Source organism: Schistocerca americana, chromosome 4 (assembly GCF_021461395.2).
Source record: "Schistocerca americana isolate TAMUIC-IGC-003095 chromosome 4, iqSchAmer2.1, whole genome shotgun sequence".
NCBI classification, from domain to species: Eukaryota; Metazoa; Arthropoda; class Insecta; order Orthoptera; family Acrididae; genus Schistocerca; species Schistocerca americana.
In genome coordinates, this window is record NC_060122.1 from 141,739,529 (window position 1) to 141,767,156 (window position 27,628).

Sequence of the window (27,628 nt, forward strand, 5' to 3'; positions counted from 1 at the left end):
TTCACATCACTTGCAGCGCCATCTCTTGTTGAAAATTGTAACTACTGTAATTTCGAAAGTTTGTCCGCCTGAAAAGGTACTGTTGTCCCAAGCATATTGCAACAAACGGTGTATTTCTATCGCTGCTCGTTTAATTTTTATTGCCGTTTCAAATATACCGGTCATTTTTGAAACACCCTGTATATTACAATACAGAGTAAAAGATTAATATTTCTGTTATTTACCCCATTCCCTTAAATGGCACAAAATGCGTATACTGTATGTATAGATTTATTTATTCCTATTCAAGAATTCATCTATGGTATAGAAGGAGTTGTCAAGGAGATACGATTTCAAATTATTTTTAAGCTATTACTGCTGTCTGTCAGACATTTTATTTCATCTGGTAATTTGTCGTAAATTTTTATAGGAGCATATTTTACCCCTTTCTGTGCCAAAGATACGTTGAGTAAAGGATAGTGTAAGTCTTTCTTTTTCCTGGTATTATAATCATGAATGTCACTGTTGTTTTTAGACTGGTCCATGTTGTTGAAAACAAATTTCATCAGTGAGGCCGTTGTAAGAATTCCCAATCAAGATGCCTACAAGATGTGCGACTATGAACCCCACATATTATTCTAACCACTTTCTTTTGAGCAGTGAATACTTTTTGTCTAAATGTTGAGTTATTCCAAAATATTATTCCGTGTGACATCAGAGAGTGAAAGTGCGCAAAGTATGTTAGCTTACTTATTTCTATATCCTCAAAATTGGAAATTATTCTGATTGCAAAAGTTGCTGAACCTAGTCGCTTTAGAAGATCTAAAATATGAATTTTCCAATTAAGATTCTCATTTATATGTATACCCAGAAACTTAGTATGCTCGACCCTGTCTACTGACTTCTGTTGATGTGTAATATTTATTGAAGGAACTGTACTTTTTGCAGCAGAAAATTGGATGTACTGTCTTTTTTCAAAGTTTAGAGCAAGCCCATTTGCAGAAAACCAATTAATGACTTTTCCAAAGACCTTATTTGTATCATTTTCAATTGGAGTTTCTTTTACTGGATTAACAATGATGCTTGTATCATCAGCAAATATGGTGATAGCTTGAAAGCTGAGGAAGAACATAAGCTACTTTAGAAAGTGTGTAGTAAAACATTTATTGATTTGAACAATATAACGGCAAATTTGGAATAATAATTACTCTCTGAAAACTATTTACTCTTTGGCTATTGAACATTATATTTGTGAAAGTGGTTTTATTGGTTCATGTGGTCCACGTAATATGATTCAACGTAATCAATACAACGCTTATACATTCTCACCGTGTTTAATCCATACTTCCTTATTAATACCAATATTACTAAATGCGAAAGTAACTCTGTCTGTTATGTTTCCAGGACTCTGCCGCTGAACCGATTCCGATCAAGTTTCGTATGGAGATGGCTTGAACCCCGAGGAAGATCATAGGCTACATTAGAAAGTTTTACTATCTTTTTGAGTGTTATTAACATTTTTAATTATGATATCAGTGAGCACGATGCAGATGACGCAGGTGCGATTGTCGAAGACTCTTTGTGTTTCTGTGACAGTGCGTATCCAACGTTACCGTGCGCGCGCTGGTTATGATACTGACTTGCTTCACATCCTGGCGTAGCTGGAGAGTTTTTGTGGAGATCCAACAATAAACTCCGACGATAGCCCCGAGAACCAAGCATAACACTACTACTGTATGCCTCGAAAACGTAAATCTGATTTAGTGCATGGAGCTGCGATAGTTACTCCAAAGCAACAAACGTCAAAGCAATCTCAGATCCGCCGGACCTAAGATGCAGGCCGTAAGGGCTACAGACACAGCAGAAGACTCACAAACCAGTCGCATTTTTTATGCTGAATGCGATGCATCTCTTATAGCTAGCGAGACGCTCTAAGACTCACAACGACCGCATCATTTAAAGGCTATACGACAAACCGAGAGACGCGTGGCTTTCGCTGCAGGACGTGGGAGGATTTTAGTGACGCTGCATTTCATTGTGATCAGTTAACAGACTATCTTAATCATCGATTTGTCATCTTAAAATAGATCAAAAATGTAGGCACTGTCATTAGTTGGAACTGACGGAAGAAACGGTAGTTATGTGTTTCTCTGGTGGCAAAATCTCACTTCCAGTACTAGGTGGCCCGGAAGAACCGCTATAAAATCTACTTATGTACGAATACAATGAATCGATGTTTTTTATTTTTAAATAGAAAATATAATGCATGCTTTCAAATGAATTTATTTGATTGGGATGCATAAGTCAACGCGCCAGTTTATTCAGCGACTTTTTGAATACAAGGTCAAATTTAACCTAGACTTCGCTCTTTCCTTCCACTAGATACTCACATCAAGGAAGTACGCTGTAGAGACAGTTTTGAATACTCAGAGAATTCATTCATTATGTACCTATCCACCAGCACTACAAACATACACTGAAGAGCCAGAGACACTGGTAAACCTGCCCAACATCGTGTAGGTCACACGTGAGTACGCGGGAGCGCCGCAGCACGACGTGGCATGGACTCGACTGATGTCTGAAGTAGTGCTCGAGGGAACTGAAATCACGAATCCACCAGGGCTGTCCACAATACGTAAGAGTACGAAGGGCTGGAGACCTCTTCTGAAGAGCACGTTGCAAGGCATCCCAGATTTGTTCAATAATGTTCATGTATGGGGAGTTCGGTGGCCAGCGGAAGTTCTTAAACTCAGAAGAGTGTTCCTGGAGCCACTCTTTAGCAATTCTAGGTGTGTGGGGTTTCGAATTGTCCTGCTGGAATTGTGCAAGTGTATCGGAATGCACAATGGACATGAATGGACGCAGGTGATCAGACAGGATGCTTACGTACGTGTCACCTGCCAGAGTCGTATCTAGGCGTATCAGGGATCCCATATCACTACAACTGCACACGCCTCACACCACTGCAGGGCCACTACCAGCTTGAAAGTCCCCTGCTGACATGCAGGGTCCATGCATTCATGAGGCTTTCTCCATACCCGTACACGTCCCTCTGCTCGATACAATTTGAAACGAAACTCGTCCGACCAAGCAACATATTTTCCAGTCATCAACAGTCCAATGTCGGTGTCGACAGGCCCAGGCGAAGCGTAAAGCTTTGTGTCGTGTAGTCATAAACAGTACACGAGTGGGCCTTCGGCCCCGGAAGCCCATGTCGATAATGTTTCGTTGAATGGCTCGCACCCTGACGCTTGTTGATGACCCAGCATTGAAATCTGCAGCAGTTTGCTGAAGGGTAGCACTTCTGTTACGTTGAACGATTTTCTTCAGTCATCGTTGGTCCCGTTCTTGCAGAATCTTATTCCGGCCGCAGCGATGTCGGGGATTTGACGTTTTACCGGATTCCTGATATTCACGGTACACTCGTGAAATGGTCCTACGGGAAAATCGCTACCTCGGAGATGCTGTGTCCCATCGCTCGTGCGCCGACTATAACTCCACGTACAAACTCACTTAAACCTTGATAACATGCCACTGTAGCAGAATTAACCGATCTAACAACTACGCCAGACACTTGTTGTCTTATATAAGCGCTGCACACCGCAGCAGATATCTTTTTATTTGAATACTCATGCTTATACTAGTTTCTTTGGTGTCTTAGTGTATATACATCACACACAGATATTTATACCAGTATACACCCAGTTATTTATAAATAACAAGCAAAACTACTGATAAGTGCGCAGCCACGGGTAACAGCTAGTATAATACCAGTAATTATTATGTGGACAGTGGTTCAAGTGGATACACAATAATACCTTCGCGCAGGTGGGCAGTATAGGAAACGAAATAACGATAATGATGTACAATTAGCTGCATCCACATAAACTGCCAGTCACTGCTGAATTATCCAACAGACTGCAGGAAGTACCCAGAAAAGTACTTACGAGCACCAGTTCTGTTGCATAAACGCATGTTGAGTTCAGCTAGCTAAGAGCCTCAATTAACTCAAAAATCAAAACTCAAACTCAAAACAAATGACTTCGAATCCACCTTGTCACATCGTGCACGACTGCTGCACATGCTTACCATCGTTCTAAAATTGAATTCCGAGAATGGCTGCAGAAAGCAGAAACTCCCTTGCATTTTGAGGTTAGCTTGACGTTCGCCCAATGATGCAGCTGCACATAAAGACTCGCGAGTTCTCATTCCTGCTGCACAAATAATTTTGGTGAGCCAGTCTCAGGATGCCTTGCGAAACTTTTACATCAGTTACTGCCAACCTCTTTTGAGTCTAGCACATTCTTCCTCCTCTGAGCGTCTCTTGTTTTCCCATCCCAGTGCAGATACCTATCTTTTTAGAATGCGCTCCTTTTTTCTGCTTCTCACAAGGCGAGTCTAAAACTTGCCGAGTTCAGTCACCTGTCCTCTGGCGCGGCTGTCACTGGGGCACCGATCACCGTCCCGAACAGCACTGTATAACTGTCAAGCACTCTGCCTTTTAGAGAAAAATTGTTTTATGACCCACTTGCTGTTCTGCCCCTGTGGCATTCTAACATTTAGTGAGTGGGTTCACCTCACAGAAAAATTACCTGTAGCTTTCACCACCATACAGAAATGAAGAAGGACTTACTAACTTCACAATCACTGGTATTTGTTTCAGTTACGTGCACACTTCCATGTGACACTTGTAATTTGAATTGACTTCGTAGTCTAAGCTGTTTTTTGGAAAACCGTCCCATAAAACATCGATGACCTGGATTAAATTCAAAATTTCTTTTCAGTGTCTCTTGACGTGAGGGTATATCAGAACACTGATTGTGATCCTTCCATCATATGGGGACGTTAAGCTCTGTGAGTCCCGTTCGTGCTATTCAAAGGGGGTGAGATACACTACTGGCCATTACAATTGCTACACCAAGAATAAATGCAGATGATAAACGGGTATTCATTGGACATATATATTATACTAGAACTGACATGTGATTACATTTTCACGCAGTTTCGCTGCATAGATCCGGAGAAATCAGTACCCAGAACAACCAACTAGGGCCGTAATAACGGCCTTCATACGCCTGGGCATTGAGTCAAACAGAGCTTCGATGGCTTGTACAGGTACAGCTGCCCATGCAGCTTCAACGCGATAGATACCACAATTCATCAAGAGTAGTGACTGGCGTATTGTGACGAGCCAGTTGCTCGGCCACCATTGACCAGACCTTTTCAGTTGGTGAGAGATCTGGAGAATGTGCTGGCCAGGGCAGCAGTCGAACATTTTCTGTGTTCAGAAAGGCCCGTACAGGACCTGCAACATGCGGTCGTGCATTATCCTGTTGAAATGTAGGGTTTCGCAGGGATGGAATGAAGGGTAGAGCCACGGGTCGTAACACATCTGAAATGTAACGTCCACTGTTCAAAGTGCCGTCAATGCGAACAAGAGGTGACCGAGACGAGTGACTAATGGCACCTCATACCATCACGCCGGGTGATACGCCAGTATGGCGATGACGAATACACGCTTCCAGTGTGCGTTCACCTCGATGTCGCCAAACACGGATGCGACCATCATGATGCTGTAATCAGAACCTGGATTCATCCGAAAAAATGACGTTTTGCCATTCGTGCACCCAGGTTCGTCGTTGAGTACATCATCGCAGGCACTCCTGTCTGTGATGCACCGTCAACTGCTGTTTGTGTATGAGAAATCGGTTGGAAACTTTTCTCATGTCAGAACTTTGTATGTGTCGCCACCGGCGCCAACCTTGTGTGAATGCTAATCATTTGCACATCACAGCATCTTCTTCCTGTCGGTTAAATTTCGCGCCTGTAGCACGTCATCTTCGTGGTGTAGCAATTTTAATGGCCAATAGTATAGATGCCAGCAACTCCATTCACCCTCTCCACTCTCTCAATACAAATATTACAATATGGGACAAACAGGCCAGCCGACCACTATGTTATCAGCCAATGGCGTTATGTGGATGCATTATGGAGGCATGGGAGGTCAGTACATTGCACTCCTGGCCGTTATTGGGTTAGCAAGCCTGGTGCCATTACTAATCGGTCAAGTAGCTCTACAGCTGGTACCAGGAGGTTGAGTGTATCCAGTTCCAGTCCTCCCACCAAAGAAAAATTCCAGGTGCGATGGAAGGCAGTCAGACATGCTAACCGCTCACATACTATACACTCTCCTGTTACAGTAACCTACACTCAACAAACATCTCTTATACACGGTGAGGACAGGGGCTATTGCGCTCAGGGGCAGGCAACCATTTCCTACTAGGCAGCTGAACAACTCCTCGTACCCTCTCTGCCAATAGTGCGATACGACTCGTCTTTTCTGAAACCAACTACATGACTAGGTTCTAAGACAATTTTTAAAGAGTGAAGGTGCGTTTTGAAACGGTAGAATTCAAGCCAAAGTTCAATTCGTGGGCCTCTGCGAAGCCAATATACAAGTTTTGATAAACATTGCAACATTTTGGCGAAAGGTTGGTGGCAAATTTATATTATTTTCACAAAAGGATTCAAATGTTCATCTCATTTGCTACAACCTACAGGTGTGGAAGGCAACGACAGCAATGGAAACAAAAGCGAGCAGTTCAACGAAATTCGAGCATTGACTTACAATGTGCATTTGTTGACAACGAATTGAATACAGAAAGGTTGTTAGATATAGGTAGTACCAACAGTTTTTTGATTAAACATTTCTCGGTTCGAAAATATATGAATTTTATTTGTCTCAATCTTAACTAATTGTTATTTGTCTTTACTCATTTTAAAAACAGGAATGTACAAAAATGCTTTTATTCAAGTGGCTCTGAGCACTATGGGACTTAATTGCTGTGGTCATCAGTCCCCTAGAACTTAGAACTACTTCAACCTAACTAATCTAAGGACATCACACACATCCATGCCCGAGGCAGGATTCGAACCTGCGACCGTTGCGGTCGCGTGGTTCCAAACTGTAGCGCCTAGAACCGCTCGGCCACCCCGGCCGGCTAAATGCTTTTATTAATCTAATGTTTATTTAGCAATACAGTTTGTTGGGAATCCTGGCTAACATCTGCTCTCTTTCAGAGGTAACGGCCTTAGAAAGGTAGGGATCACTGCTCCAGAACCACTGATGATTTGTGATCCCCAAGTAAACATTGATGAGACACTTCCCATGAGTTTTACTTGCAGCCTCAGTCGAATCTCTTCAACCATTTTTTTTTAAATTATTGATGGTTGTTTGCTGGGAAATGAACTCAATAAGGATTTTGAAACGACTGCTAGTTTGATTAGACGGACGTTTAGGAGAAACGTACATTTGGTATTCGTTTTTTGGCTCTATAGCCTACAGCACTTTGATACCCGTGCTCCAAAGTACTAAGGTCTTACAGCAAAATATGTTGTGTAGTCACCACACTTCTGTATCAAACTCGAGAGCAGAATCCTCAATTAAATCCAACACTTAAGTTCGGAATCGAGACTATTACATAAAAAAAACGATAATAATGACGAAAACTGAACACAGAGTACTCCTGTTTATAATAATTATAATTTTTCAGCGGTATATTATTATTTTAATAAGAAGAAAGTCCTATCATTTTCCAACAATCATAATAATACCGGGTGATCAAAAAGTCAGTATAAATTTGAAAACTGAAAAATCACGGAATAATGTAGATAGAGAGGTAAAAATTGACACACATTCTTGGAATGACATGGGGTTTTATTAGAACCAAACAAATGCAAAAGTTCAAAAAATGTCCGACAGATGGCGCTTCATCTGATCAGAATAGCAATAATTAGCATAACAAAGTAAGACAAAGCAAAGATGATGTTCTTCACAGGAAATGCTCAATATGCCGACTATCATTCCTCAACAATAGGTGTAGTCGAGGAATAATGTTGTGAACAGCACTGTAAAGCATGTCCGGAGTTATGTTGAGGCATTGGCGTCGGATGTTGTCTTTCAGCATCCCTATAGATTTCGGTCGATCACGATACACTTGCGACTTCAGGTAACCCCAAAGCCAATAATCGCACGGACTGAGGTCTGGGAACCTGGGAGGCCAAGCATGACAAAAGTGGCGGCTGAGCACACGACCACCACCAAACGACGCGCGCAAGATATCTTTCACGCGCCATCTGTCGGACAGTTTGTGAACTTGGTTTTGGTTCTAACAAAACCCCATGTCATTCCAAGCATGTGTGTCAATTTTTACCTCTCTATCTACATTATTCCGTGGTTTATTAAGTTTTCAAATTTATACTGACTTTTTGATCACCCTGTATATTACAAATATTGGAGAAAAGATATGATTCGAAAGTGAACATACATTTTGTCAGTCAGCAACAAGACAAAAGCATATACAACGATTCACCATACACTATGGAGTCGAAGTGACAACCACAGAGCTTTTACTGGTAATTAAAAATAAATATGAAAGATTACTGAAGATAATTTGATATATGAAACATGTAACCCATGGTGAACACTTGTAATAGCAAATGTCGACAATATTTACACGGAACTGTTCTGAAAAGATGAACTCTAGTACAGTTAAAACTTTTATCACCAGTCACTAATGGATGTAAACTTACAGAATTGTTCTCATATTCCTAGGAAACATCTTTATACCACTGGCTCGCTCAATAGTTGCACACAAAACACAGCTCTTGAAAAATTACATTTGTAACATATAAATCAATAGCCCCTCTGAACGCAGGTTCAAAAATGTTCAAATGTCTGTGTGAATTCCTGTGGGAGCAAACAGCCGAGCTCATCGGGCTCTAGACTTGCACACTACTTAAACTAACTTATGCCAAGAACAACACACACATCCAGGCCCGTGGGAGGACTCGAACCTCCGGCGGGAGGGGCCGCGCAATCCGTGACGTGGCGCCTCTAACCGCGCGGCCACTCCGCGCGGTGACGGTAGGTGATATTGTTTTGTCGAAGCTCTTCAGCCGTCAGAAGATGTTGTAGTTGAGAGATGAACGGAAAGGCAACTCCTGACAAATATTAATTAAAAATTTTACTTTTTGTGGACTGATAAGGCAAGTAAAAATAATTAATAATCTCAGTTCTAATTGTGACCTAGACACATGGGGTAATTTATCCTCCAGTGCTTCCGGAACCGTTTAACGTAACGTGTCAGTTTTCACTCTGATGAATTCTAAGAAAATCATCACCAAACGTCATGTAGCCTATTAATTTAAATATTAGAACACTACAACAGTAACGTCTTTACTTCTGCATAAAATGGCGTTTCGAGAATTTATTCTCATTATCAAATGCAGTACTGATATTGGTAATTTATATTATATATGTGTGCGTATTGTTCGACCTCTCTTGCCATGTTATCGTCATTTTTGGTTCTATTGCAATCAGAAAATCTAAACACAAATTTTGTGAGTTTTTACTTGCTAATGCTAGAAAATACATAAGTTTTCAATCACATTGATTTATTTATTTATTGTTCAGCTAATTCAATCTATACAAGATATAGCCTCTTTAAGTTATTAAATACATTTTTAAGAGGTTTTTTCATGCATCTCTGTCAGCTGCTGTCTTCTGCCGGTTGAAGTCCGCAACTTTCCTGAGTACCTTATCCCAGCGATCAGGTGGTCTCCCTGGTGGTCTTCGTTTTCCTCTGGGACTCCACTCTTCCGTCCTTCGTTCGTGCAATATGTCCTGCCCACTGCCATTTTAGAGTCTTAACCCGTTCTATAATATCTTTTACTCCTGTTATTGCTCGAATGTCTTCAATTTTCTGTCGATCTTTCTTAGTGAGATCTAACATTGACCTTTCCATAGCTCTCTGAGCAGTTCTAAGTTTCATTTTGAAAAATTCATTTAAAGTCCGAGTTTCACACCCATACGTTAAAACCAGCAGGACACATTGATCAAAAACTGTCTTCTTTAAGTAGACTGGCATGTTAGATTTGAAAACTGTTGCATTCCTTCCGCAGGCCCTCCAATCCAGTTGATTTCGACGAAAAATTTCAGGTTTCAAATCCCTTTTTCTGTCAATTAATTGCCCCAGATAAATGTATTCTGTAAAATTGTTTAGAATGTTGCCGTTCGGTGTTACTTGTCCTGCAGCTACCCACTTATTATGCATAACCTTAGGTTTAGAGTGATTTACTTTAATTCCAACGATCAACGATCTGTTAAGTCTTTTATAGAGGACTGCATTTCCATCTTACTGTGGATGAGCCTTTTACCATTTATCTTTATTCTTCTGTTCTTCCAAATAATTTTGGACATAGGGAACTCGAGAACTACTATAAATAACTTCGGAGATATAGGATCGCCCTGCTTTACTCCTTTTCCAATGGGAAATTCGCACTTGTTTTTTCCTATGTTGATAGATGCTACTGACGTGTCATAAATGTTGCACAATATGTTTATATATATTTTTTCCACTCCTTGCTCGGCCAGTGTTTGTATCACTGCAGTGTGGCTGAGAGAATCGAAGGCTTTCTCGAAATCAATGAAGGCTATTATGCATAGTGGCATTTCATACTTATTGGCTCGACTAATTACCTCACGCTTGTGTTTATATGGTCAATTGTATTGAAACCGCTTCGGAATCCAGCTTGTTCTATGAGCTGTATAATCTCCACTACCTTTTTAATGCGACTTACCAGCACTTTAGTGAACACTTTATATATAACGGTGAAAGGGTACAGTACCGCCCGACATTGAAAATAGGTACAACATTCTTCGTTATTCTTGTCAGAACAACATATTTTTTGTAGTAATAACTCAATTTCACTTAATACACCAAAGCCGGATACCAGTGTAGGAAGGAAGAACAATTTATTTATTTAATTGATCACATGTGCACTCCCACAAAATAAATCCCTATATCAAATTTGGTGAGATCTGCGAAATGAATGAATGTATGGTCGTCTGCTAACTGCAGATAGTGAATGTGCAATATATGATCATCTTTGAGACCGTCCTTTGATCACCTTTGGTGGAACCAAAGAGATGAAATTTACCTGAGCTTTGAGTGCCTGAAATGTGGCTGGCCAATACGGTAGCAAGGTGCTCCCCACCTTGACGGAGGTGCGAGCTGACCTGAAGAACGGCCATGTTTCAGCACTTTGGCCCTGGATCTTGTTTTGGGTAAGACCTGTTTTAGGTGTGCTCAGTAAAGACAAAAGAGTGGAGAAAATAGTATGCATATCAAATACTTAAGAGTAGTTTGGAATAATTATTTCTCTATTTCAGGAACTTTTGGGGGTAGAATTAAATGACAGGCAGGTAATATTAAGGGGATCATAGCAATCATAGGAAGTAACCAACGGTCACAGTGAAACCACGTGTAGCAATAAGTTGAAATACTTGCGAGTGCTTGTACTAAGTTGGAATACTTGCGAGTGCTAAAGTTAAGCTGAATTACTGGCGTGTGTACTATACGTTGGAAATATTTAAGAAATGGCGTATGCAGGACTTGAAATTAGAGACGAGTACTTCCAGTGGTGAGTAATGTGTGAGTCGCAATTTGTGTATGAGACAAAGGATAAAGAGAAGTACTCGTCCCTGGTATCAGTTGAGGACTCGCGTGTGTGACGAATATGTTCTTAATATTACTTTGCGTGTTATGTTTCCGTTTGACGCTGGATTCAAACTCTAATACTCTGAGAGAGAATCAAGGTGAGTCAGCCGTCTATCCAGCAACGCCACTTGGCTTGCATTGCACAGGAAGACGTGCATATAGCCTCCAGAGTTCTTAGTAGGAAAGAAAAGTTACGAAGTGGGGTAGTGTCGTGTGAAACTGGGATGAATACTAATTGAAGTGGGAAAGCTGAAAGTGAAGTGATTCTAACGTTGTGACTATTCTTTGTGATGTATGTTGCCAGTGCAATGTATTTCATGTAATTTACGTATATGTGGTTTGCATGGGAAAGTAGCAAGATAGGTTCAGAGGCAGTGGGTTATGCATGTTCCTTTTTGTACCGCTCGGTCTGGAGTAAATTTTCGTGATGATTGGTGTGAGAGTCGAAGTGTGAGATATAGAAAAAGATCCACCATCCTATCCAGAAAGTGCACTGCAGCGTTAGATAATTACGAGACCATAAGATAGAGAATCACCAATGTAAAGCCATGCCCACTCGGTGGAGTTTCTCATGTGTAATTATTGTAAAAAAATGTAATAATAGAATTTATTGGAATAAAAAAAGGGAGATAGTGAAAAGAAAAAGATTGGTGGCCTTGTTCTTCGAATAGTGTGTAGTCATGATATCCAGAATTTATAATGTGTGCACCATTGACATTCAGTGCGATGGCCACGTATTGATCAAAGCCGCTGAGTAAGAAAGAAAATGTGGTATTGCCAGTGCGTAGTGAACAATCAGAGTTGTGTAAATTACTAATAGTCAGTAGTGCGTTATCCGTTTCCGTAGCGTAATGTTCAAATATGAGAATAATTTGTAGCTTAATTGTGAGTACTAGAGCTCATAATCAGTCATTGATGTTTTGCGATAAATAAGAAGAAATCCACTCGCTTGGCAGACCACTCATCTTGCAGGCCTGACTGCTTGATGCCACAGTATGAGCAAGGCATGCGGGTGCCTCTCAACAGAAAGTAAGCTAACGGGGCGGTAGTTCTTCAGAAATGTATTCGCCAGTTGGGAACACTTTTGGCATCATCTGTATAGGATATGGAAATATTACCTACTGGTGACATGAAAATTTGGGCGGACAATGACTTGAACCCGGATTTCCAGCTTTCAGATATCTGAGCATGAGTTCGAGTCCCGGTCCGACACAAATTTTCATGTGTCACCAACAGGTGACACCTAACACAGCTGACGTCAAAAGAATTCGCAATTGGCGAATAAAATTCGTAATATTATTACAGCTGCAGAGGAATGTCGTAAAATGAGCAGAATCACACTGTTTAGGTGAAATCAAAATTTGGTACAAAAATTTTATGGCAATATGGGTTCCCATATTCATAAATATATTCATTGCTACATACATTGCACTCTATATTTGCAACGAATTTAAAGCATTATCTATCATTTAAATAGTCAGTAGTATTAGTAAGAGAAGTTGCGACACCTTGATATAGCATAAATAATGTAGCCCACAAAAAATAAAGCACCTCTGACTGTACGCAAAATCTTTGTTAAGCCACGCTGACGTAATACGAGGGTCACTCGAAAAGAAATGCACCCTATTTTTTGTAAAAATTCAGTTTTCATTCTGCATGTGTGAAAGTTTTACAGTGTGTAGATACATCCTTCCCGCTTGTTTTCAAACTTAGTTCAACCTGTTCCCGTGAGTGGCGCCGTCACAGCATGTCTTCAATATGGCTGCTACACTTGACGTTCGTCAGAAGCAACGTGCTGTCATAGAATTCCTGTGCTGTGAAAACATGACAGTGGGAAACATCCACAAGAGGTTGAAAAAGGTGTATGGAGATGCTGCTATCGATCGCAGTACAGTTAGTCGGTGGGCAAGCAGGTTACGTGTTGAAAGCGGGCACGGCAATATTGAGGATTGTTCTCGCAGCGGCTGGCCTCGTACTGCACACACTCCAGACAATGTCCAGAGAGTTAACGAATTAGTGACTGCTGACAGACGCATCACAGTGAACGAATTGTCACGCTACGTTCGGATAGGGGAAGGAAGTGTTTGCAGCATACTGAAAGTGTTTGCGTTAAAAAAGGTTAGTGCCAGGTGGGTTCCCAGGCTGTTGACAGTGACTCGCAAAAGAAACAAGAAAACCGGTATGCAGCGAACGTTTGGAACAGTACGAGAATGGTGCAGATGAATTTCTTGGAAGAATTGTGACAGGTGATGAAACATGGCTCCATCGTTTTTCACTAGAGACGTAGAGGCAATCAATGGAGTGGTATCATGCAAATTCACCCAAGAAAAAAAATCCAAAACCACACCTTCTGCTGGAAAAGTTATGGCTACGGTGATTTTCGATTCCGAAGGACTCTTGCTTGTTGGCATCATGCCAAGTGGAGCCACCATAAATTCTGATGCATATGTGACGACAATGAAGAAACTTCAAGCTCGACTGAGTCGTGTTCGACCACATCGGCAAAAGCACGATGTTTTGCTATTGCACGACAATGCACGGCTACATGTCAGTCGAAAAACCATGGAATCGATCACAAAACTCGGATGGACAACACTGAAACTCCCACCTTACAGTCCTGACCTGGCTCCATGTGACTATCATCTCTTTGGGAAACTGAAAGACACTCTTTGTGGAACAAGGTTTGAAGATGATGACTACCTTGTGCACACCGCCAAACAGTGGCTCCAACAGATTGGTCCAGAATTTTACCGTGCGGGTATACAGCCGCTGGTTCCAAGATGGCGTAAGGCAGTTGAGAGGGATGGAAATTATGTGGAGAAATGAAAATATTGCTCCTAAAGGATGTATCTACACACTGTAAAATTTACAAACATGTAGAATAAAAGATGGATTTTTTAAAAAATAGTGTGCATTTCTTTTGGAGTGACCCTCGTATCTTTGTAACAATTTTTGATTTCTCGGAATCATACAGTCTGATACAGATTAAAAACAATTACGCGTATATCGATGTCCTTGTCATTAGAATATTATGAGTATATTACAGAAGATATATAAGGTTACTTACATATTGTGTACCTCAGTATCAATTGACATGTGTCGAAAGTATGTAACATTTATTATGTTAAAACTGTTGTGGATTTAGAAAACATGAAAACCTCTGGATATTTAAAATCTAATTGTATCCATGTCTACGTGATCACAATAGGATCCATCACTTGTATTGCCTGTGTGGTACGCAGGTTGTCGTGTGTATGCGTTATAGCGATCACATGTTAAACAGCTGCACTTTGTAGGTGTATTGAATTTGTATTCCGGAGAAAGTCCTATATTGTAGAGGATTTGTTATATCTGAGCTCATAATTAGATACATGTGACATTCACTCAGTGTATCTACAGGGTGTTTGTTTTAACACGAGACACCTAAATATCTCGAGAACGACGCATCGTAAGAAAAAAATGTTCTAGGTGAAGAGTCAATATTAGCAAAGATGACATCTGCCTGTGGTAACCACCACTCCTCCATATTTTCAAATGGTGACCCACATATTATTGTACATTCGAAATACGAAAATACATACGGTTTATTCAAACCATTGTTTCCCATTTGTGGTAAATGGTGCTATAATCGAAAAATATCAAGAGTGCCTGTTTTTGCGATTAAGAACCGATACATTTGCTTCTACATTTCATTTAATATGTAAGTGTGAACCTTTGTGTGCTAAGTGTTGATACTGATGTTCAAAAGTTACCTGAGTATTGTACATGTGATTGAACAGTATAAATAATATGGATACACATTAATATTTCTAGCAAATAAGCTATTTGTATGGTATATAGTTTTTTGTTCCCTACGGGGTTGATCCTGGTGAGTCGCCAAACCACCGGAATTTCGGTGGCCCCCCTCGAACCCCGCCATCAGGGTGACTGATTTCGGTGTGTGTTTCCATCGAACCACCGTAACTTTCTCGCTGGCCGCTGCGCAGCTACCGGTAAGTACAAATCACAAACAGTGTAATAAGGTAAAATGTGCGTGAAGTGAGAGAAACTGGCGGATCAGCCGTACATACTCACCGAAATCAAGCACCGCTATGGTGAAAGGCGAGGGAGTCACCGATATCAAGAATCTCGATGGGAACAGAAAACTATTAGTTCCACGTCGTTGTTTCTGGATCACGCTAAACTTACTTGCTAACCAGACACTGAAACGGCTAACCGTAGTGTATGGTACAATCAAATTTGCGACATTAAAGTAAATTACGAACATAAATTTTAACCGTTGGAGGACAAAGGTTTACATTTACATTGTGAATGAAACGTAGAATCAAATGCGTCGTTTCTTTATTGCGAAAGCAGGCACACTTCCTATTTGTCGAATACACCGCCATTTCCAGGAATGGGAAAAAGGGTTCAAGCAAACCGAACATAGATGGTGACAATTATTGAGCTATATGAAACAAAATCGTCATGATTTCTGAACGGTTTGCGGTAGGACATTAAAACTGCGCGGTTGGCGGCGGGGTACGATGGAAATTAATATGGTTTGGTTTAGAGACAAATCCCATTTTCATTTGGATGGGTTCGTCAATAAGTGAAATTGGCGCATTTGGGGACTGAGAATCCGCATTTCGCAATCGAGAAGTCTCTTCGCCCTCAACGGGTGACTGTACGTTGTGACTATGTCCAGTCACGGAATAATCGGTGCGATATTGCTTGATGGCACGGTGACTATGAAGGTTGTGGAAGATGATTTCATCCCCATTATCCAAAATGTCCTTGATTTCGGCAAAATGTGGTTCATGTAAGACGGAGCTCGACTCCCTCGAAGCAGGAGAGTGTTTGATTCCCTGGAGGAGCACTTTGGGGACACTACTCTGGCTCTGGTGTACCCAGAGACCACTAGTATGGGACTCGGTTGGCCGCCATATTCTTCGGCTCTAAATACGTGCGACTTCTTTTTGTGGGGCTATACTGAATGCAACGTGTACAGTAATAACCCCAAAACCAATGCTGAACTGAAAACAGACATTCAGCAGGTCATCGACACAACCGGTGTTCCGACACTTTAGCGGGTCATGCAGAATTACGGTATTTCTCTGCGCTAGATCATTGCCAACGATGGCAGGCATATCGAACATGCCATAACCTAAACCCGAATATCTGTAGCGACGTTTACATGTTGAACAAAGTGTGTGCACGCTATAGTTTGTGACTAATTTATCTTTCTTTTCACTGTTGTTGTTGTTGTTGTGGTCTTCAGTCCTGAGACTGGTTGGATGCAGCTCTCCATGCTACTCTATCTTGTGCAAGCTACTTCATCTCTCAGTACGTGCTGCAGCCTACATCCTTCCACACTGCCCTCCAATACTAAATTGGTGTTCCCTTGAAGTCTCAGAACATGTCCTACCAACAGATACCTTCCTGCAGTCAAGTTGTGCCACAAGCTCCTCTTCTCCCCAATTCTATTCAATACCTCCTCATTAGTTATGTGACCTACCCATCTAATCTTCAGCATCCTTCTGTAGCACCACATTTTGAAAGCTTCTATTCTCTTCTTGTCCCAACTACTTATCGTCCATGTTTCACTTCCATACATGGCTACACTCCAAACAAATACTTTCAGAAACGACTTCCTGGCACTTAAATCTATACTCGATGTTAACGAAATTCTCTTCTTCAGAAACGCATTCCTTGCCACTGCCAGTCTACATTTTATATCCTCTCTACTTCGACCATCATCAGTTATTTTGCTCCCCAAACAGAAAACTCCTTTACTACTTTAAATGTTTCATTTCCTTATCTAATTCCCTCAGCATCACCCGATTTAATTTGACTACATTCCATTATCCTCGTTTTGCTTTTGTTGATGTTCATCTTATATCCTCCTTTCAAGACATTGTCCATTCTGTTCAGCTGCTCTTCCAGGTCCAGAAATACAATGTCATCAGCGAACCTCAAAGTTTTTATTTCTTCTCCACGGATTTTAATTCCAACTCCGCTTTTCTTTTGTTTCCTTTACTGCTTCCTCAGTATACAGATTGAATAACATCGGAGATAGTCTACAACCCTGTCTCACTCCCTTCCCATCCACTGCTTCCATTTCATGCCCCTCAACTCGTATAACTGCTACTGGTTTCTGTACAAATTGTAAATAGCCTTTCGCTCCCTGTATTTTACCCCTGCCACCTTCAGAATTTGAAAGAGAGTATTCCAGTCAACATTGTCAAAAGCTTTCTCCAAGTCTACAAATGCTAGAAACGTAGGTTTGCCTTTCCTTAATCTTTCTTCTAAGATACGTCGTAGGGTCAGTATTGCCCCATGTGTTCCAATATTTCTACGGAATCCAAACTGATCATCCCCGAGGTCGGCTTCTACCAGTTTTTCCATTCGCCTGTAAAGAATTCGCGTTAGTATTTTGCAGTCGTGATTTATTAAACTGATAGTTCGGTAATTTTCACATCTGTCAACACTTGCTTTCTTTGGGATTGGAATTATTATATTCTTCTAGAAGTCTGAGGGTGTTTCGCCTCTCTCATACATTTTGCTCACCAGATGGTAGAGTTTTGTTAGGCCTGGCTCTCCCAAGGCTGTCAGTAGTTCTAATGCAATGTTCTCTACTCCTGGGGCCTTGTTTGGACTTAGGTCTTTCAGTGCTCTGTCAACCTCTTCATGCAGTATCGTATGTCCCATTTCATCTTCATCGACATCCTCTTCCATTTTCATAATATTGTCCTCAAGACCATCGCCCTTGTATAGTCCCTCCATATACTCCTTCCACCTTTCTGCTTTCCCTTCTTTGCTTAGAACTAGGTTTCCATCTGAGCTCTTGATATTCATGGAAGTGATTATCTTTTCTCCAAAGGACTCTTTAATTTTCCTGTAGCCAGTATCTATCTTACCCATAGTGAGACAAGCCTCTACATCCTTACATTTGTCCTCTAGCCATCCCTGCTTAGCCATTTTGCGCTTCCTGCCGATCTCATTTTTGAGAAGTTTGTATTCCTTTTTGCCTGCTTCATTTACTGCATTCTTTTATTTTCTCCTTTCATCAATTAAATTCAATATCCCTTCTGTTACCCAAGGATTTCTACTAGCCCTCGTCTTTTTACCTAACTGATCTGCTGCCTTCACTACTTCATCCCTCAAAGCTACCCATTCTTCTTTCACTGTATTTCTTTCCCCCATTCTTGTCAATTGTTCCCTTATGCTCTCCCTGAAACTGTGTACAACCTCTGGCTTAGTCCGCTTATCCAGGTCTCATATCCTTAAATTCCCACCTTTTTGTAGTTTCTTTAGTTTTAATCTACAGTTCATAACCAATAGATTGTGGTCAGAGTCCACATCTGCCCCTGGAAATGTCTTACAATTTAAAACCTGGTTCCTAAATCTCTGTCTTACCATTATATCATCTGTCTGATACCTTCTAGTATCTCCAGGCTTCTTCCATGTATACAACCTTCTTTTATGATTCTTGAACCAAGTGTTAGCTATGATTAAGTTGTGCTCTGTGCAAAATTCTACCAGGCGGCTTACTCTTTCATTTCTTAGCCCCAATCCATATTCACCTACTACGTTTCCTTCTCTTCCTTTTCCTACTGTCGAATTCCAGTCACCAATGACTATTACATTTTCGTCTCCCTTCACTATCTGAATAATTTCTTTTATCTCATCATACATTTCATCAATCTCTTCGTCATCTGCGGAGTTAGTTGGCATATAAACTTGTACTACTGTGGTAGGCGTGAGCTTCGCGTTTATCTTGGCCACAATAATGCGTTCACTATGCTGTTTGTAGTAGCTTACTCCAGCATTACCCCTATTTGGTTTTGTATTTATAACCCTGTATTCACCTGACCAAAAGTTTTGTTCCTCCTGCCACCGAACTTCACTAATTCCCACTATATCTAACTTTAACCTATCCATTTCCCTTTTTCTAACCTACCTGCCCGATTAAGGGATCTGACATTCCACGCTCCGATCTGTAGAATGCTAGTTTTCTTTCTCCTGATAACGACGTCCTCCTCAGTAGTCCCCGCCTGGAGATCCGAATTGGGGACTATTTTACCTCCAGAATATTTTACCCAAGAGGATGCCATTATCATTTAACCATACAGTAAAGCTGCAGGCCCTCAGGAGAATTTACGCCTGTAGTTTCCCCTTGCTTTCAGCTGCACGCAGTACCAGCACAGCAAGGCCGTTTTGGTTAGTGTTACAAGGCCAGATCAGTCAATCATCCAGACTGTTGAGCCTGCAAGTACTGAAAAGGCTGCTGCCCCTCTTCAGGAACCACACGTTTGTCTGGCCTCTCAACAGATACCCCTCCGTTGTGGTTGCACCTACGGTACGGCCATCTGTATCGCTGAGGCAAGCAAGTCTCCCCACCAACGGCAAGGTCTATGGTTCATGGGGGGATTTCTTTTCATGTAGTTCAATAATTGTCACCCTGTATTTTTAGGAGTAGAATCCCAATATGGAATAGAAATGAAGGGGTTCGCATTTGAAAGTAGGAAGTAAACCACGCCAACGTAGAATGGGTGGTTACGAGTTGGACAGTTTTAGCACAGACAGATGTCCCCTTAGTACTGTTAACTATTCACCTAGAGCCAATTTTTTTTTCGAAAGAGAGGTCGATTTCGAGTTATCTGGTTGTCTCGAGATAAAACAGGCAACCTGTATTTTGAATACTTACTACGCTTGAACATGTTTATAATGGTGGCATATATAAAGAGGTGAAACTGATGTTAACTGTATGGTATGTTGTCTGGTAGACACAGGTTGTGTTGCATTGGGTTCATGTTGCTTGTTGTTCGTGACAGCTGCCGGTCCAGCAGTGTAGCGAGTCGACCGCCTGCTGCGCAGGAGCGGGGAGAGAATGTTTCGTCTGTACTGCCACCCAGCTGCCACTGAGTGCAGGCCCATTAGAGAATGAGGGGAAATTCTTCGCGCTTTTTCAGGCTCGCGCTCGGCTCAGCTGCGCAGATAATCTGCTGTCTTTCGTGTGCGCAACCCGATTGCCAAGTGACAACAGAAGCCGCGCCAAACTGAGGCAAGAACCGCATGCGGCTGACGAGCCGCACTGTGGCTAACCCTTGATTATACGAATAGTGAAAAGGACAATTCATCTACCTCGCTTACGAAAAAATGTTTATTTATTTACTGCAAATTTAGAGACCTTTCTGATATTTTAAAACATATACATATTACAATTTTCGTTTGTCATCTTTTCGTGGTTTTTGTTTTGTTTTTATCTGCAACATTTGACGCGGAATAAATGATTTTTAAAATAAAAAATAATTTGAGGCTGAAATACAAATAACATTTTGTTGTTTTAAGGAGAAAGTGAAAAGATGATAGGACAGAGCAGAGATTTGTTAGTGCCATAATCAGTTGTGACTGGCGGTGGACTCCTCGGTATGATTTGTTCAGCTGTCGACCCTCGGTCGCAGCAAAATTGTGCATAGTGAATGGTAGAGAAATGGTATTGCTGGTTCTACGCAATGACGTTAGCTATACATCCACGTACAACAAGGGCTGCTTTCTTGCCTAGATTGCCAACACCTTACATTTCATTTAGTCTAGTGTTCGCTATCCTTAACTGCTATTTGATTGATGTGTATAATTTGTCAGTGCATTTTGGCATGTTATGTCTGATTCATAATTATAGCTAGCTTATTTACTGATACATCTCATCTTCCTCCTCCTCCAGTTCCTCTTCAGTGTTGCTGTTGTCGCTGTTACTGTGGGTGTCACTGTCCACCCTCTTCAGATTGTTGTTACGTTGCATATATTCTTCATGTGTTCCTTCTTAAATACTGTCTGAAGATGTATTTAATTGCGGTCGTTGTTCTTGGTCTCTTGTTGCTGTGTATATACGCATTTCTGTTTCTCTGCAGTGTAAGTGTAGCGTATGTCTATTGTTAGCTTATTGCCCGTTTAACTTTGATTATCTTGAACTTCCTGGCACATTAAGACTGTGTGCCGGACCAAGACTCGAACTCGGGACCTTTGCCTTTCTCGGGCAAGTGCTCTATCATCTGAGCTACCCAAGCACGACTCACAGCCCTTCCTCACAGCTTTACTTCCGCCAGTACCTCGTCTCCTACTTTCCAAACTTCACAGAAGCTCTCTTGCGAACCTTGGAGAATAAGCACTCCTGGAAGAACGGATATTGCGGAGACATGGCTTAGCCACAGCCTGGGGGATGTTTCCAGAATGAGATTATCTTAACCACGTGGTTAGGTATTATTACTCATTTAAAATTTTACAGATACACCTGAAGATAGAACCCGTGTCCTGAAACTGGGTACTGTTGTCCTTTTTAGAAATAAATAATTTTACCCAGATTTTATCATTGGCAGTATTTTTTCTGCCTTGTCTGTTGTTAGCCTTATGTTTTCGTGGAAATTCAATATATTATCGTGTGTACCCCAAGAAAGGGTGTTACCTACGCTCGTTTGACGTTATTGTTCCCTATTTTAACTGAAGGAATCATTTACTGTGATCCTTAGAGTAATGTGTATGTTGTTTTGTTTTCGGCTCTCCTGAGTTTGTTGTTGTGACACCATTGGGTAATAAATCTTTCTTACGAAAGAGTAAGAAAAGACAGGAAATATGCTGGGTGAGAGTTACCTAGAGCGAATTTGACGCCGGTCCACGCCTGCTTTACGTAGCTGAGGAAGCGCCGGTAGAAGGGCCGGCGCACCTTCCTGGGAGGCGGATCGCCCTGCTCGCTGTCGGGCGGCGGAGACTGCGCGGGGGCGTGCGTGGCGTGGGCGGCGGTGGTGGCGGCGGCGGCGGCAGCGGTGGGCGCGATGCGAGGGGCGGCGGGGGCGGCGCGGGGGCAGGACGCGGGATCCCGGCCGCCGAGGCGGGGGCTGCCGCGCACGTCTCGCCCCAGGCCTCCGCGCCGCCGCTGCACGCGCGCCTGAGCCGCCGCCGACGCCGACGCCGCCCCCGCGGGGCTGGCGCCGGGGCCCGGCTTGAGCGGCGTCGCCAGGAAGGCGCCGTCTTCGGGCGGCGGGGGCCCGCCGGGCAGGTCAGCGACGCGCTGGCCGAAGCCGCCGCCGCCGCCGCCCCCGCCGCTCCCGGCGGGCGGCCGCAGGCAGAGCTGCAGCTTGGCCGTGGCGCTGGGGGCGGAGGGCTGGCCGCTAGCCGGGGGCCACCGCCAGCCGCCGTGGAGCCTCGCGGCCGCCGCCGCGCACAGCGGCTGCGGGGGCGGGGGCGGCGCCGGCGCCGGGCGCTCCTCGCACTCGCTAGCCACGGTCCCAGCCTCCCACTGGCGACGCGGCCTCCTAGTTCATCGGTCACTCCACGCGCCGAGCGCTCGACGGCGACCACTGCACCGCGGCGAGTCCGCTACTGCCCCCTTCATCGGTGTCCTCAACACTGCATCTCTTCTTCCTTACCTCACTGCTACGTGACCAACACTCATCGACGTCGCTTCCTTTCTAGCTCTTCGATACACTATGACAGTTACGATTTCTTCGTCGGCTCTGAAAGTTCCATGTCCTTTTGCTGAATAGCTCTTCTGTACACCTGCTGCAGTCGAGAGTCCCACAGGAGCACAGCAAGCGCGTATAGGAGCTGCTTCAAGATGGCGACGGAGGCGGCGGGGGCGACGGAGGCAGCGGAGGTGGCAGAGCGGTGCAGTCACTGGCGGTGGCGGTGGCGATGACGTCGGCGGTGGTTGACCTGTGGCCACAAACGGCGGAGTTATGGGATGGGCAGCTGAGGCGTTTGCAGCAGGCGGCTAAGGAATCTGTCATTCTCTACATAACGCGAAGGGAGTGTCTTAGTGTCTTGTAATTGTATAAAGGCGAGCAGAAAGAATGTGACCACATTGCAGATTAATACAATTGCTGAATTGGTCACTAAATAAAAAGCCACCAAGTGATAAATTAATGACTTTATTTGACGCGTTTCGGGTAGAACCCATCCTAAAATGGTCGTGAACACCGTGGTGATCAGATATATAGATAGCTTTGTTTGTTATATACTGTCTCCAGAATAGATTTTCACTCTGCAGCGGAGTGTGCGCTGATATGAAACTTCCTGGCAGATTAAAAATGTGTGCCGAGTCGAGACTCGAACTCTACCATCTGAGCTACCCAAGCACGACTCAAGACCCGTCCTCACAACTGTACTTCCGCCAGTACTTTGTCTCCTACCTTCCAACCTCCTGCAAGGTTCGCAGAAGAGCTTCTGTAAAGTCTGGAAGGTAGGAGACGAGGTACTGGCAGAATTGAATCTGTGAGTACGGGTGCTGAGTCTTGCTTGGGTAGCTGAGATGGTAGATCACTTGCCCGCGAAAGGCAAAGGCCCGAGTTCGAGTCTCAGTCGGCACACAGTTTTAATCTGCCAGGAACTTTCATATCAGGTCGCATTCCACTGCAGAGTGAAAATCTCATTCTGGAAACACCCGCCAGGCTGTGTCTAAGTCATGTCTCCGCAATATCCTTTCTTCCAGGAGTGCTAGTTCAGCATGGTTCGCAGAAGAGCTTCTATGAAGTTTGGAAGGTAGGAGACGAGATACTGGCAGAATTGAAGCTGTAAGGTCGTGAGTCGTGCTTGGGTAGCTCAGATGGTGGATCACTTGCCCGGGAAAGGCAAAGGTCCCGAGTTCGAGTCTCGGCCCAGCATACAGTTTTAATCTGCCAGGAAGTTTCATTTACTGTCTGTATAAATCTGATGACCAAAAAGTTAATGACTATCTGAGCATGGGTTCTACCCGAAAGGCATCAAATTAAAGTCATTCCTCTATCTTATTTAATGACCAGGACAGCAGTTGTGCAGTATTCCTGTAGAAGGAAGTGTACCTGATCTTCACTACTTTCATCATCGCTCTCACTATTCCATCATTCACAAACTGAATTTCTGTGAATTTCAACTTCTATAAGCTATGGACAATCAGATCATTGGCTGATTCGCGCACCAAATTTTTTTGATGTACGAGGCATTCGTGATAAGACTGCAGACGATATAGACCGCACATGACATCGTTACACTGAATCTAACATCGCAATCAGCTAACGGGGAGGCTTGCAAATCGTCTGCAGGCGACTTACTGTATAATCATTAATTTTCCTTAATTGCAGTACCTTTAGTAAAGGTTTTCTGAATGTGATGGCCAAGTTTGAATGCCTGGGAAAAATGTGTGAAGGGAAGCAAAATTTTGTGCGACAGGTAAGGCTGTTTCGAATTTTGTGAATTTACGTAAGAACTTTTCGAGACCAAGTCAGTGACTTCTTGGCTGAAGGCAAGGAGTTATATCATTATAAAGCAGATGCTAAGTGTCTTCTCTTTTTAGGGTGTTTATTTATGTACAAACACTATGACTCTGATGATAACACTCATTGTACACTGATCAGCCAGAAACATTATAACCTCGAATCTACTATCGATATAAACTCGTCCAGGCGGTAGCACTGTCACCTGACGAAGAATGACTGCTAGTCAGACACACGCACGGTGCATGTGGTATCACTGAGCGTGCTGCCTGTGTGTAGAATTGGGAAAGCGTGCGATCTGTCTGAATTTGATCGAGGGCTGATTGTGATGGCCCGGACGCTCGGCACGAAAATTTTGGAAACTGCACGAATTCTCGTGTGTTCGACGAGCACTGCGATGAGTGTCTTCAACATGTGGCGAATCCAAGGTCAAACCACGCCAAGACGTAGTGGGGTTGGGCCGCCACCCCTCATTACAGATGTCGGAGGCAATAGGCTGGGCAGACTGGCAAAACAGCAGGTAGCGAACTGTGGCGGAATTAACGTCATACTTCAATGCTGGGCAGAGTACAAGTGCGTCTGAACAGACAGTGCACCGAACACTCTTAGCAATGGGCCTCCGCAACCGACAACCCACGCATGTGGCAATGACATGGGCAACTACACTCATGCTCATAAATTGAGGCTAAATGCAGAATGTGGTGCCACACAACGTTGCACTGCAGAAAACTGGCGGTAATAGCATGGGCACATAGGAAACACACACGACACAGATCTGTAAGTCCACGGTATTGGTGATGAGCTGAGAAAACCGTCCCGAAACAGATGTGCTACAAAACGCCACTGTTTCCTGCCCATGTACCCCGACATCAGTATGGGATATGATCACCAAGCACACATACACAGGCCGCATAACGGGTTGGCATACTCTGGATCAGGTGGTCGAGCAGCTGCTGGGGTATAGCCTCCCACTCTTGCACCAGTGCCTGTCGGAGCTCCTGAAGTGTCGTAGGGGTTTGAAGAAGTGCAGCGATACGTCGACAGAGAGCATCCCAGATGTTCTTGATGGGATTTAGGTCTGAGGAACAGGCAGGCCACTCCATTCCCCTGATATCTTCTGTTTCAAGGTACTCCTCCACGATGGCAGCTCGGTGGGGCCGTGCGTTATCATCCATCAGGAGGAAGGTGGGACCCACTGCACCCCTGAAAAGGCGGACCTACTGGTGTAAAACGACGTCCCGATACACCGGACCAGTTATAGTTCTTCTGTCAAAGACATGCAGGGCTGTACGTGCACCAGTCATAATCGCACCCCACACTATCAAACCACGACCTCCATACAGGTCCCTTTCAAGGACATTAACGGGTTCCTGGTTCCTGGTTCACGCCAGATGAAAACCCGACGAGAATCGCTGTTCAGACTATACCTGGACTCGTCTGTGAACATAACCTGGGACCACTGTTCCAATGACCATGTACTGTGTTCTTAACACCAGACTTTACGGGCTCTCCTGTGACCAGGGGTCAATGGAATGCAACTTGCAGGTCTCAGGGCGAATAACCCATGTCTGTTCAGTCGTCTGTAGACTGTGTGTCTGGAGACAACTGTTCCATTGGCTGCGGTAAGGTCCCGAGTAAGGCTACTTGCAGTACTCTGTGGCCGTCTGCGGACACTGATAGTGAGATATCGGTCTTCTTGTGGTGTTTTACACTGTGGACGTCCCGTACTGGGGTTCCTGGACACGTTTCCTGTCTGATGGAATCGTTGCCATAATCTTTAGATCACACTTTGTGGCACACGGAGGGCCCGTGCTACGACCTGCTGCGTTTGACCAGCCTCCAGTCGCCCTAGTATTCTACCCCTCATAACGTCATCAAAACGTGTTCTTTGAGCCATTTTCATCACACAGTCACCATTAGCACGTCTGAAAACGCCTGCACACTTACTCGCTGCACCGTACTCTGACATGCACCAACACATCTCTGCGTATGTGGACTGCTGCCAACGCCACCGTGCGACGATCGCAGGTCAAATGTACCGTATGGTCATACCCAGAGGTGATTTAAACCCGCAAAGCGCCCACCAGAGCGTTGTTTCACCATGTATCAGCATTATCCTTAATTTATGAGCGTGAGTGTACAACTGAAATGGGTACGTGGTCATCGGTACTGGACGTTGGCGTAGTGGCAGAGCGTTGCATCATCTGATGAATCCCGATACCTTCTTCATCACGCCGATTGAAGGGCGGGGCAGGGACAGGTTCTTGCATACGTACTGCGGGACGGAGGCAAGCTGGCGGCGGCTCCACTATGCTCTGGGGAGCGTCCACGTGGGCATTCATGGATCCAGTGGAGCTGGTGCAGGGCACCATGACGGCCAACGAGTATCGTACACTGGTTGCACAACATGTGCACCCTTTGATGACTATCATGTTTCCCGATGGCAGTGATAGTTTTCAACAAGATAATGCGCCATGTTACAAGATCAGGAGTGTGATTAAGTGGTTCGAAGAACACAGGGGAGAGTTCCAATTGATGTGCTGACCGCAGTTCCAATTGATGTGCTGACCGCCCCCCCCCCCTCCCTCCCCATCCAAATCGCCAGATTTGAACCCAGTCGAACACATCTGAGATATGACTGAAAGTAGCGTCAGAGCTCATCACCCTCCCCGGCATTTACGAGAGTTAGGTGACTTCGTGCAGTTGTAGTGTCAACTTCCTCCAGGGACCTACCAAGGCTTCATTGCTTCCATGTTAAGGCGCGTCGGCGCTGTTATCCCTTCCAAAGGTGAACACACCGAGCGAGGTGGCGCAGTGGTTAGCACACTGGACTCGCATTCGGGAGGACGACGGTTCAATCCC

The 27,628-nt window shown here is 43.7% G+C and overlaps 1 protein-coding gene across 1 annotated transcript in view; it reads right to left on the reverse strand.

Moving 5' to 3' along the window:
• Window positions 1-22,971, reverse strand: part of LOC124613308 — a 369,764-nt gene extending 346,793 nt beyond the window's left edge. Inside the window, exons 1-2 of the mRNA XM_047142004.1 lie at window positions 22,946-22,971; window positions 22,170-22,831 (exon numbers count right to left, since the gene is read on the reverse strand). Coding sequence (XP_046997960.1) covers window positions 22,170-22,831; window positions 22,946-22,971 — 688 coding nt within the window. The remainder of the gene's footprint in view (window positions 1-22,169; window positions 22,832-22,945) is intronic.
• Between the last annotated feature and the right edge of the window lie 4,657 nt (window positions 22,972-27,628).